This window comes from Notothenia coriiceps, unplaced genomic scaffold (assembly GCF_000735185.1).
Source record: "Notothenia coriiceps isolate Sejong01 unplaced genomic scaffold, NC01 NC01_scaffold00037246, whole genome shotgun sequence".
Lineage (NCBI taxonomy): Eukaryota > Metazoa > Chordata > Actinopteri > Perciformes > Nototheniidae > Notothenia > Notothenia coriiceps.
Window position 1 is genome coordinate 17864256 of NW_011369947.1, and position 13879 is coordinate 17878134.

At 43.4% G+C, this 13879-nt stretch overlaps 2 protein-coding genes across 2 annotated transcripts in view; one reads left to right on the forward strand and one right to left on the reverse strand.

Annotated features, from left to right (window-relative positions):
• LOC104965963 (gamma-aminobutyric acid receptor subunit alpha-6-like) overlaps positions 1 to 13879 on the reverse strand; it is a 599227-nt gene that overhangs the window by 484055 nt on the left and 101293 nt on the right. The gene's annotated exons all lie outside the window — the stretch shown is intronic.
• On the forward strand, positions 160 to 13635 carry LOC104965947 (SLIT and NTRK-like protein 3). Its single transcript, XM_010795018.1, has 6 exons — positions 160 to 473; positions 669 to 920; positions 1146 to 1261; positions 1532 to 2452; positions 3741 to 3960; positions 11418 to 13635. The coding sequence occupies exons 1-6, from the start codon at positions 258 to 260 to the stop codon at positions 12531 to 12533; spliced, it is 2841 nt and encodes a 946-aa protein (XP_010793320.1). The 5' UTR covers positions 160 to 257; the 3' UTR covers positions 12534 to 13635.

Here is a 13879-nt window from a genome sequence, read left to right on the forward strand (position 1 = left end):
TGTGGTTCATAGCTACCACAAGTTTCTCCTGTATGCACTGTACAGTGTATAGTTTTTACCGGTGTGTGTGTGTGTGTGTGTGTGTGTGTGTGTGTGTGTGTGTGTGTGTGTGTGTGTGTGTGTGTGTGTGTGTGTGTGTGTGTGTGTGTGTGTGTGTGTTTGTGAATGTATGTGCCGTGTCGCTCCACGCAGTGTGGTGAGGGGCCGATGCCGGGCTTTAGCCCCAGGCTGCTGAGCTGAGAGGGAGAAGCAGGAGGATGCAGTGGGTCGCTCTGACAGTGGCCCTAGGGTGTGTGTGTATGTCCCGGGCGTCACACACCCCCACCCCTACCCCCACCTCCACACACACTCCTCTGGTGGACAACTCGGAGGAGGAAGTGGACGAGCCGTGCTTCGAGCCGTGCACGTGCGAGGTCAAAGAAGGCGTGCTGCACGTGCACTGCGATGGGCGGAGCTTCACTAATGTCAGCCAGGTATGACGACTGTTCGTTCTTGTCCGTCACGTGGAACTGCACTGCTCTGCACTTTATTGCGCTGACATTTATCTCATTATCATACCGTATCTCCAAGTCTAATATCCTGTCTCTAATGTGGCTTATGGCTGTTTCTAACTGTTGGATTCATGTAATTAATAAGATAACTAATCAGACCTCTAATTAATCATTCAGGTGTCACAGTCGTGGGTCCGCCCTTTTAAACTCAACATCCAGAGGAACTCTCTGAGGCGTCTCTATAGTAACGGGTTTCAGCACCTTGGCAACGCAGTGTCGATAAACCTTGGCAACAATGCACTCCAGGACATCAAAGTGGGAGCTTTCAACGGGTTGGCCAAACTCAGACGCCTGTACCTCCACGAGAACAAGCTGGAGGTCTTCAGAAACGACACCTTCGCTGGCTTGGAGGCCTTGGAATACCTCCAGGTAGGCTGGAGTAGATAAACCATGTTGAGGACACATGAGTGACGGGATAATTGACACATTTGCCCCAAGATAAGAATATAATATAGGAGAGTTATTCGCTAGCAGGTTCTTAAGATATCTGTGCAGTTTCAAAAGCAGAGTGCCTCAGCTTTTCCTGCTGCATTCAGCCTATTTTTCCAATTGCAGCAATTATATGATCATCACATTTTCTCTTTATACCTGCAGGCCGACTACAACGTGATCAAACGAATCGACAGCGGTGCTCTGAGGTTCCTCTACAAGCTCCGGGTTCTCATCCTCAACGACAACCTGATACCCATATTGCCTGCTCATCTGTTCAGGTTAGATTCCTTATTATTTCTCTGCAAAGTTATTACATTATGCAGGGACGGGTCTGTAGAAATATCTGCGTCAGACACAATTAGCCAGTCTGTACTTTTTGTCGAACTCATGTTTCTGTGGCAAACTATTTCGTATCATAAAAGACGGATTAATCATCAGATAGAAAGAGTTCTTAGCAGTGGAAAGTGTCAAACCATTATGTTCACTTACACATCACATTGTCCTTTCATCTAACCTAGCTTACTATCCCCCTCCTCCTTCTGTTTTAGATCTGTGTCTCTGACTCATCTGGACCTGCGGGGAAACCGTCTGAAGAGCCTGGCATATGCTGGGACCCTGGAGTACGTCGGGCGCTCCCTGATGGAGCTACAGCTGGAGGAGAATCCCTGGAACTGTGGCTGTGAGGCGGTGCAGCTCCAGCAGTGGCTGGGTCAGATCCCCTACACGGCTGTCGTTGGGGACGTTACCTGCGAATATCCCTTTCACCTTCACGGCAAGGACCTGAGGGAAATTCCCCGCAAGGAGCTGTGCGCTGACCTCCCGGATAAAGAGATACAAGCCGAAGTGGGTGGACCATCAGCAGGATCACAGCCCCAACCTTTACCCCCAAACTCTAAACCCAACTCCCATCCGGGGCGGGTCCGGCCCACTAAACCCTCCTCCATGGTCCACGGCCGCCAGAACACGCACACCTCCTCCACTTCGTCCTCCTCTTCCTCAGCGGAGAGGAAAGAGAGGCAACCGAGGCCCACTAAAAGGCCTCGACCCTCCAGGACATCCCCCACAGCTCGCAGTCTGATGCCCAACCAGAATCCCCCCGTGGCTGGCTATCAGACACGACCCCCCATCCCCATCATTTGTCCCCTGGGTTGCACTTGCAACCTGCACATCTCCGACCTGGGTCTAACCGTCAACTGCAAGGAGAGCGGCTTCCTCAACGTTTCCCAGCTCACACCTCGGCCCCTCAACGGCCGCAAGCTGTACCTGAGTGGAAACATAATCCAGAGGATCTATAGCACGGACTTCTGGAATTTCTCCAGCCTCGACCTGCTTCACCTGGGGAACAACCGCATCTCGTACCTCCAGGAGGGGGCCTTCTCCAGCCTCACCAGCCTGCGGAGCCTATACCTGAACGGGAACAACCTGGAGAGGCTCAGCCCCCCCATGTTCCTGGGGCTGCAGGATCTGAGGTAGGATTTCTTTGTTCTTAGTCTTTTTACATCACTCATAGCATTTCAAGCACGTTCCCCTTCATCGCACTTCAAAGTAATTCATAAACCTTAACCACATGTCAGCTCAGGTATTTAGATATTTGTTTTAAATCTGAGGAAATTGATTTCACTGCGATACAGGCATCGCACGGAGCAGAACATTTTGATTACCATTGTGCTGGGATTTGATTGAAATGAAGAGATGTCCTTTCTCTTTTAGGAGTTTGTCACGCTGACTGATGGCATGCTTCACTCGAGGTGTATGAGTGACAACGGGAAAATGAATGTTTTTTTTCCTTATTTGCATACAGAAGTGTTAATAAGGGGGTGAGACGTCTGGATGGTGCCAGGAATTTGCTTACAGTGATGCATATATGTATCATTGTCAGATTAGGCTTACAAAGTTAAATCCTCTTCAATTAATGTATACAGCAAATATCATCTGTCAGTAGGTCTATTTATTCTGTGAGCGGTGAGTGTTTGATTCTGACAGCAGGTCAACTTTCATCCTTAAGAAAAAGAAGGTTAGTTGGATAATCCGATCGTATTAAAAACATCATTTAGCCTTTCAGCTCCACTGTCTCTCTATTTCAAGATGAGGTTCAGACATATTCATTTGACTTTTTATCAATAATAAAGATTCCCTCGGGATGTTCAAAAACTCTTCCTTTAATCTCTCCTTAGCCTTTGTTAGGGACTCTCTAAGTAATTTAAACATATGACTTATTACAGCAATCAAAGTATATTTGATTACTAGCATGCAAAGAAAAGTCTACCGTCATATTTAATGCCTCTCTTAATTCCCACTGAGTTTCTATTATTGAAATCTCGAGAAAATTGAAAAAGGCCTTAAATTGGACATAATGATTAGGCCTGCCAAGACTAGTGTGAGAAGTCATCAGTGGAAAATTATACAATCTCATTTTGACACTGATCAGGTAATCAGCAGTGAAAAGTGCACACTAAATCACATTTCTGTTGTGACTTCTTTACGTAAATATTCAATTATGCTATTATCATGCTGAGATGCAGGAGAGGTAAATTATACTTTAAAACAAACCGATTTAAACATGAGAACATTCATACTGTGCTTCAATTAATAACTACTTTGTTATACAACACAAAGAATGTGTGATATTATATTGATTTATCTTTAATGTCAGATATCATGAACTACTGATATCGTTTTATTTAACATGACATCTCCACCACTTTTCCTCCTCTTTCCACAGTTAATCTTGAGTGACTGTCTTTTCCTTTCTTTAAGGTACCTTTATTTCGAGTACAACGAGATCCATGAGATAAATCCTGGGACTTTCAACTCCATGCCGTCCCTGCAGCTGTTGTTCCTAAACGCCAACCTGCTGCAGAGCCTCCCGCTCGGTGTGTTTTCTGGAGTTAATCTGGCTCGACTCAATCTGAGAAACAACCACCTTCTGCTGCTTCCTATGGAGGGCGTGCTGGAACACCTCACCGGACTGCGACAGGTCGGTACAAACATTCAACTTTATTCGCTGAGCAATTGAGGGGGTTTCGCTGCAGGAGGATGCTCCAATCAGAAATGATCCCGATCTGCTAACCTGCTGGTGTGTAAATGACTCACATACCTGGCATGAAGCTTTTAGCAGATTTACGCCAAATAACAGGCATTCATTAGTGACTGACAGTGGCAGGGTGAAACATGGAGATGATTGAAATAGGCCTAATTATAGAAGGGTATGTTTATTTTGAATGTCAGCCGATGAGATTAAAAGAACTAATAGATTTCCGAGACACATCATATTATCACAGCTTGATGAACTAAACAGAAGAAGCTGAATCAATCTTCTGAAACTTCTGTCAGCCTCCTGATCTCCTGGCCTCTGGCACAGCTGCAGTTTCCTCAGCCATCATGCATCGTCTGTTGTTTTGAGAGCGCTGCTGTGGCATGTGGGACTCTGGTTGCGCCTCAGGTATTCTAATTGGAAAATTGCAATTGACTCGATTTGCATAAGTGGTCTTAATAAATCAGTAACTAAACTGGAGAAAGCTGAACCCCTCAAGTTTTTGAGCATGGTTGTAATTAAGGCGCCTTTTTGTAAAAAACATTTTTCATACTATAGTTTGTGGTAAATTCACTGTTTGTGTTAGACCGTACCTCTCACACTTAACTGCAGAATTATGGGACTGTAGCTGTACACAATGCGCCGATAAGGACCGAGGTATTACATTTTTCATCCTGCCTCCTCTCACTTCAGCAAATTTACTGTACCAGGCTTTTCTTAGGCAGCCAGAGTAGAATTAGCTAAGGTGGGTGTGGATTAGCCTGAATGTCATTGTGAATTCCGGTTTTACTTTTCTCTGTGAAAAATTCCCAACCCCAGCTAGTGTGGGTGAGGCTGGCAGTTCAGAGGCTGTTTCTAAATGTTTGCTCTGGGGAAGGACGACGGTGGTTTATGCAGCTGGAGGAACCGTGTAGAAGTGTATTGTGTTTTTGTGCCGCTATACGCCTCTGAAGACCAAGAGCATTAAAGCATTCACCAAATGGAAGTGCACTGGGCCATATTCATAAAGCCCAGCTGTATCACCATTGAGCTCAAAATCTGCAGCACGGTAATTGAATTCATTCATTTACCAGGGTTGTTATTCCTCTGACAAAGCCATATTAGCGCAGTCCATGGACTGTAGAAAAATAATGTGACAATGATATCACCTGTGACTTACTGCTGGCCTTTTGGAGGCTCGGAAAGTGGGATTTCTGGGCGCCAACGTGTGTTTTTAGAGCCAGAGTTTGCACTGTGAAATCAAAGAGTAACACAGATGGGAGCAGGGTGAAGTTTACAAGGGCGGTAAAAAAAATCTCATAAAGCAGTAGCTCATATAGCTTAGAGTCAAAGCCACCATCAAGAGCGGGATTATCAGCTACACCCACTTACATCCATGTTATTTTGAAAAAGACTTCCATAATGTTGCTGTTTTTCTGTTGCTGTATCAGTTTTAGAGAAAATGAAATGCGTTAATTAATTGCAACACAAGAGCTAAATAGTGTTACCTTTAAAAACAACAATAATGGGAATGTTACAAAATGAAGGTGAATCACAATATGAGTCTATGCTAGAAACATGTTCACTTCATATAAACAAGGCTTTCTCAGTAAATGCACATGTTGTGTAGAGCAGCTCACTCTCATTATTGCCATCTGTAATGAAAAATCTTGCCTACAGCAACATATCACCTCGAATAATGTCAGATAGAGAAACAATGCAGACTGCAGAAAGACAACAAACAACACAGATTCACCAGAGGGCCAGATTGACAGGACTGCACAACTCGTAATCACCCGATTATACATTTTTGTTTTAATCTGACTTAATACAAACTAATCTTTAAGGGCAATGGTTTGACATTTTGGAAACAAACAGTTATTTGCTCTCTTGCAGAGTGTTAAAAGGTTACAGTTTTTACTCAGACCGGGCATAAAAGGTGTGACACACACACTGTGTGCTGTGGTTAACAGTTCACTTCCAGCGAGGAAATACATAACAGATGTTCTCCTCGAAAGTGCATAGAAAGTTCATCTCCTCGAAAGAGGAAGTGAGAACTTTGCAACATGGGTCTTTATGAGCAACCATGTCAGGATTTCTGTTATACATCCCGTTTATATTGCTAAAACATTAAACTATATGATACATGACTATGGCATTCAGAGTTTTAACACCGTCTTTAGCATATTTAAGCTTTATATAATAAAATACATTATTCCATTATCTTCCTTTCTTCAACAAGAGTTAGATGAGAATTATGATACCACTCTCATATCTGTCTGTTCAATATGAGACTGCAGCCAGCAGCTTATTACTGTGGCATAAACACTGGAAACAGTGAAACAGCTACCCCGGCTGTTTTCATAGGTAACAAAATCGCTGTTTACATCAGGGAATGAAATTAACACCTGCCACCTGCCGAACACAGGGTAAACGTAGGCCGGAAAAAAATATTCAGGTCACCTGCCACCTTGGTGTAATTCCTATAATATATGCCTTTTATATTAAGAAATATTAATGTGTTTTGAAGCAATTTCTATGTTAATTTCAGTCCCTGCTTTACATTATATCTAATTAGTTTAAAGTTAAGAAAAAAAAGAAATCATGTTGCTTGTTATCGGGGCCTATGTGGGGTTATATGCACCGCTCCCTAATCTTTGCGCTAAACAGACGGTACTAAATTCAATCACATTCATTCAATGTCACTCACCTAGTCATTGGCTTTCCGTAGTAGAGCTGCATAGTACGTAATTTCCTGTTTAAAAGTTTATTGAAAGACAGTCAAAGCTACAGAAACAATAACAATGTTATATGTCAGTTTCACGTGGAAGGCTGCTGAGTCATTAAGCTTATAAACTGTTGTTAAATCGTCTAGTTTTTTACTTTGTTCAGGGGGTCATCCCTATGTTTCCATGGTCCCATATTCGTGATATCAAATAACACTGTATGAAATAAATTGCTATGGGCTTTCATCGCAGTTTGAATTTAAAACGCGTGAAGGGAGATAGACCTTTCCAGTGTGGTAGCAATTGGGAAAATGGCCTGAGTCACTGTGGAGGTATCAATGTCAAAAGAAAACTACTTCAAAAACTAAATCTATCACAATTGCAAGAGTCCAAAGGTTTCAAGCAGTGTAACATCACTATGCCAAAAAAAGCAGTATGTTGGTGATTTTAAATGTAACTTCAAGGAACATTGCTGGGAACCTAAGACCCTTGAAATGTGACATTAATGTGTAATATTAAGAGGATGTTAATATTAATGTGTAATATTAAGAGGATATTAATCTTGGGGACAGAGATATGTTCCCGTTTTTTACTAACAGCCAACTAAACTCTCAAATATTAAGGAGTAGCAAATACAAAAATAACACACTATAGTCTATGACATGCATATTTGGCAAAACTGGTTTATAATTCTAGTTTTAATACATTTTACTATGTGAAAGTTAAAACTCTACTTTCTGTTATCAGACTAGCAGAGGAGTTTTGCTATTGAAGCTATTATTCAGCATTAGCAATGCTGTTCAAGTTGCAATCCAGTAGCCAGGACATTCAAATGACGTTGAGAAGGGCATGTGCTTAATGATATTAACATTGATTCAAGTCTAAAACTCAGCTGATAGCCAGGTAATGGAGTTAATTAACACTGTGAACGTCCTCAGCAGATCATATCTAATAATTCTATTAAGAGATTACCTGTCAGTGCAACCCTTGCCTCTTCACATCTGGCCATTATTTTCAGTCGGTTTGTTTACACACTCTAAACCAGTGGATATGTTTATGCAGTGAAAACAGCTCGTACATTTTTTCATAAAGTCAGCCAGTATTCCACTTGAATGTGCACAGCACAGCAAAAACCGACCACCACAGGTGTTTAGACCTAAATACATTACCTCAATAAAAGCCCCCTGAAATACCCGGCTTTTAGCAGGAATTTGACCAGTCATCTGGCAGGCATACTAATGTGTTTTCTATTTCAGGAGGGAAGATGGTATTATTGAGTAAATGCCAATAGAGCCAGTTTACAGCAATATGTTTCACTATGAGATGATTTTCCCTGCAAAATAAGGCAGGCTTTTCTCACTCGTATGACAATAACCTCAATTAATTATTTTTAAATTATCTTTAGGGTTGCATTATATAGACATGATTAATATTGCACTTAGTATTGCAGTTTGATTTCTACATCAATATGTTTTGAACGCATTTTAACTGAGATAAATGTTTCTAATTGTATTTTTCCAATGACAAAACCATTTAAAGTTTTCACATGCAGTGCTGTGACTGATTTTAGTCAATGTATGTTAGGATGTGTTAAAACAGGTTACCACAGCAATGTTATAAAGTATTTAAAACATGCATACAGAAGGAACACACTGTAATATTGGCGTATTGGTCAGCGCTATACCGACATAATAGCAGTTGTGAAAAATGGATTACTTTGAAATGTTCCCGGCCTCTGTTAGTGGATCAGTTGTGTATGTTTCTGCAGATAACACGGTATACACACTTGTCAAGTCATGTCTAAATACTTCCCAAAGCATCTTTCGGGACACTTCAAACACAGAGTCCAGATATATGATACAGCAGCATTACAAGTCAGTGTTTGTTTTCCCTCAGAATAAAAGATCAAGGGTATCTTTCCAGACTCGCCATGTTGCACTGATGTTCGGCAATCACACAGAGGCAGAGATGCCAATTTCTCTACTGACAATAGCCTCAATGGACCAGAAACTCTTGCTCTTTGCTCTTTGCTCTTTGCTATTACTACCGCTCTCTCTCTCTATACCTACATGAAACACAAACCGCTGGATAGAACAAGTTCATGCCCCCTCCCAAGGGGTTGTTGTGGGAAATCACTATCTGAGGTAGAAGCTGACGAGGCAGGCAAAGGGAGCGTGAGTACACTATGAAAATAAATTACAACACTTCAGAAATAGACAAATGCACTCAACATCAGAGACAGGTGAAATCCAACATAGCAAGTGTCCGTGAGTGAATTGCTTTGAAACATTTCTCTAGCTTCGTATGTATAACGTATCCCATGAAGACAGGTTTCGAAAAATAGATTTTAGCGTATACTGCAGATTCTTTTCTAATGCACTCTTTTCATTTTGGCTCTGTGTATTATTCAGAAGACAATGAAACACATTCATCAGTATGGAGAAGGCTTGGCAAGCTGAAGCTCAGGGCCGTCTTCTCACCAGAGACTTCAGCAAAATCCCTGCACCAGAACTTCCAAAACCTGCTTATATTGACTATATTTCTGTGAACTAACTGGAGCAATTCTGATGACTGACAGGATATTGCTATTTGGGCAAAGTGATCAATTATATGACAGATGGCTCGCTGAGAACATCCTGAATTTCTCTCATGATGTGATTTTCTTTTTATGGCTTTCAAGTAAATTTTGGACAATTATTGCGTGATCTTTGATCTCGTCATAATGATAAGAACCCACAAGAGCTAAATGTACTCCTCAGCGGCTGAAGCATGGCAGTTTTCATCCAAAATTGATGGCATTATTTAAATCAGCATGAATATATTTTCTGACAAAAGAGGTTTTTTTTTATGTTTTTCTCATGAATTTCTTTCTGAATATGATAACAAGAAGCATCACAAGAGTGAATGTTTAACTCGAAAACATTTTAAACAAGACTCATGTGGCTGCTTTAACCACAAGAATGTCATGTTTACTGTGATAATGATACAGTGCCATTAACATACTGTTTGTGACTTCACTAAAAAGCTTCGTTTTTACCAAAAAACATGGTTTCATGCACTCAAATTTCCCCCTTCCACCAGCACCTGTCGGGCCAACTGAGGGTCTATGATTTGCGTTAAAAACAGAGCTTTGATTGACAAGTTGACAGCAAATCGCACACTAGGTGACCAGGCGTATAAATTGTAAACGGTGTTAGACATGTTGGACAGATGCTTGCAAAAGAGAAGGGGTATAGAGCCCCTGGGATCTATGTGAAAGCAAACAATACCTGGAATAAAATGCTTCAAGAATTTCCACCAGATGGAGGATTGTCGTTATGAAAGTTATAAAACTAAAAACGAGCTGACATTTCGGTCGTACCTTGTTTATTCAAAATGTCACCTTGTTTGGTTGTGTTCATTCAAGCTGATTTACAGCGCCACAATGATTCTGAAACACGGAAAACTGCGCTTTCAATGGACCTTTTATTATATAGTGGAAGTGTTCAAGAGTTAAAACTGCGGCAGAGTATTGTTTCTACTCACTCTCCAGTTGCAATTATGCCATTATCAAAGCCACACAAAAGCCCACAGTGGGCTTACTCCAATAAAGTGGAGGAGCGTCCTGTTGTTCAGCGTGATGCATGGGGAAGTAGTCATACAGTTGCTCCCACAACAGCAATGCTGAATCATCTCAAAAGGCATCCATCTATTTCTGCAAGCCTGGGAGTTGGCCTAACCAAATTAGCATGACAACATTTGTGCAAGCTTCTTGGAAATGTGACAGAGAGAGAATATCAGCTTTCATTGCCAATGTCGTTGCTAAAGATATGGAACAGATTAGTTCTGCAGACAATGCAATGAGATGTGAGTGATTCCCTTTGTGCATAATCTACTTTACCCTTTTCAAAATGTGGCAAAGTGAATATTTGAGTTTGTTTTTAGGACACGCAATCAATAGCTTGCAATGAGGAAATGGATTTACGCCCGTACCTATTGGATTATAGCACAGGGGAGAGTTGCATCATTACATCTCGTCTATTGTTAAAAACAAAGTGCCGTGATACTCGTCACACAAAACCTGCCTGCCAGTTTTGTCAATAACCACTTATGTAAACTCTGAGTGGCCTTTATTTTCAACTGAAATATTCCTATAACCCGCTCCATGTGTGAACAAGTTTTAAAGAGAGCACTTGTGGTGGTACAAGTTGAATTGGTCACTACTCGGTTGTTCATTATTGAGAGTACACTGTGCCTGTGCGCAGGCATTCAGGAAATCTAACCACTTCAATATTTTGATGACCCTATAATGACATTATTTACATTAATCAGTACTTTACCACACCTGCATTATTCAAAAAATAATTTAAAAATGCTGGCCGTTGTGGAGAGATGTACTCTATTATGCAAATGCAGAGAAAAACTCATTTTCAATATACTCTCGCTGCTGAAAAGCGAAGGTAGCAGAACACATCATTTTTCTTGTTGTCGTCCTATTAGAGGGCCAGCTGCTGGATTATTCTTCAACGCAAGACGGTTACAAAGTTACTTATATCTGTGCTCTACATCATGATATATCACAAGCATCTCAGATATATTATCTCTTTTTTTGTTTACATTCATAAAGTGATTCATGAATTTGCATTGCACGGCAGAGTGTTAATTAGTGGAGCATTACACAATGACAAAGCGCTATGTTGCTGTGTGTTTCTCCAGGTGGACCTGCAGCAGAACCCGTGGGAGTGCACCTGTGAGGCAGCGTCGCTGAAGCGTTGGCTGGAGGGTCTCAGCGCGGTGGTGGTGGTGGGAGAGGTGGTCTGCCATTCCCCGGAGAAGACCGAAGGAGTGGACCTCCGCTCCCTCTCCATGGAGCTGCTGTGTCCCGAGCTGGAGCCCCCGGAGGACGAGGGGCTGGAGGAGCAGACAGCCACCTCCACGGGGGCAGCCAGCGGCGTGTCGGAGGGCTACCCCGGCTCCGGGCTGGGCCCCCTGATCCCCCCGGGGAAGGATTCAATCCCTCTTTCGGTGTTAGTGCTCAGCCTGCTGGTGTTGTTTGTGTCGGCATTCTTCGCAGCGGCGGCACTAATCGCCTACGCCCTGAGGAGGAGGGACAAGCTGCCGTTCCGCCGCCAGGGAGAGGTAGACTTGGCGGGCATCCAGATGGAGTGTGGCATCTTCACCGAGCAGACGCACCACCACCACCACCACCATCACCACAGCCTCCCGGAGACGCCGCCCCTGCCCGCGGCCGAAAACAACCACGTCTACGACACCATCCTTCCCCCGGAGGCGGGGTCAAAGGGTCCCGGCCCGGCCGCAGCCCCCCACATGTGTAGCAACCCCATCTACAAGGAGGAGCAGGAGGTGAAGCAGCGGCCACAGTTTGCAGCTTCCAAAGACAGCGAGGGAAGATACTGCCCGGCGGCGGAGAAGGAGAGGGAGTGGACTCTAGAGGCGTCCTCGTCCTCCATCAACACCGTCACAGGAGCGATGGGACCCCTGCCCGGTCTCCACGGGAATGGCATGCTCTGCCCCACGGTGATTGACAGCCAAGGCCCCACCCCTAAGGTGGAACTGGTGGACTGCCTCTTCAGACTCCCTGCTCCCGAGTTCAGAGACCTGCCAGACAGGTACGCGAGGCCCCCGCCCCGCTACCCTCACCCCCAAGACTCCAAACAGGAAGCCAGACTCGACCAGACGCTGGTGGTCTCCACCGGCAGCTCCACGGCAGGCGGGAGCAGTCAGAGCGAGCAGGGAGTGGGAGATCAGAGAGCCAGACTGAGGATCACACCCGACTACATGGAGGTGCTGGACAGGTCCTACCAGTTTTAAAACTCCCCCCTCCTCCTCCTCCTCCTCTTCTTCCTGCTACCCCTCTTCTCTTGTCTCTTCATCATCTCCCCCTCTGGCGATGAATCATCAGTAACAATGACTCCTGTACAGAGGCTGCTGTGGCTTTGAGAGGAGCCTGTGGGAGAGCGGGACTACACCACACACGTGTTTATTCCTGGATAACAAGCTGAGGTCAGTTTTTGTATTCCCCCCCCCCCCCCCCCACTACTGGCGTATAGGTTGGTATTTGGCAAAGGATTAGCTGATCCCAGATCTCTGCCTGGAGGCCAAACTTCAGCTGCAGCTACTACAGAATTTTTTCTCTCTGTTACGCCTCACAATCGTAAAGTACCGAGGCTCTGTTTTTTTTCTACTCGCCACAATGAGCAGGAGACAGTGTGCTGGTGGGCGTCAGTGTTCATGATATCGGCTCTTTGCAACATCAAACACAGAGTCATAAACTGTGACAGCCAGAAGGTGTGGAGCACAGTAAGATGGAGAAGCGACAGAGACAAAGCGAGAGTGAGAGAAACGACTAAAAACAGCCAAGTGCCTTAGCAATGAACAGCCAGCAGTGTGGTCAATGCTTATTTTTCTATGAATACAGATCTATTTATCTAAACAAAAAGGTTTGACTACCAACGGATGGGACGCTGATGGACGACTGAGACTGAAACCAATCAAAGCCGCCGAATAATTGCATTCCCTGGATGAGCCAAAAATAATAATATACCCAGTCAATTATTGGAGTTGTTTGTATGCAGTTCAGTTCATTTTCATCTCATCCAGTTAACTTAATTTGCTTCTCCAGCTGATTTTCTACAGGGCTAGACGAGGGACAAATCCAGGAATAGTTGGTTGCTGTGTGAAATTTTGAAAAGGTTCTGTTTTTTTGGATGAAAGGATACAGAGATTATTTTTTTTTAATGCAAGACAATGGAAAGCCGACAAACAGAAGGACTTTGTGGCAATGGATGCATTTTGGATTTCTTAATCAGCCAGACTTAATGAGGCCACGTGGACCTCTGCTCCCCGTTTTCTTTCATCGGACCAACGGCACAGATGCTACTGTATTGATTTTTAATTATTTCTCAGAGGAAAATTGAATGGCAAAAAAAAAACAATGGACAAAAAAACCTGCAGGACGCAAAGGCATTTTTTTTGTCAAAAAAAAGACAGACACTCCTATCAACTATCGATTATTATCTTTTACGGAGGTACCTTTTTATGCTTTCATCTCCTACCAATAGTAGAGGCAGTTGTGAATATATTTATTCTTAGTTTTTGCGTGTTGAAGCTCTCCTGTAAGGGATCATGTTATATTAATGTATAGGATGATTCTGCAT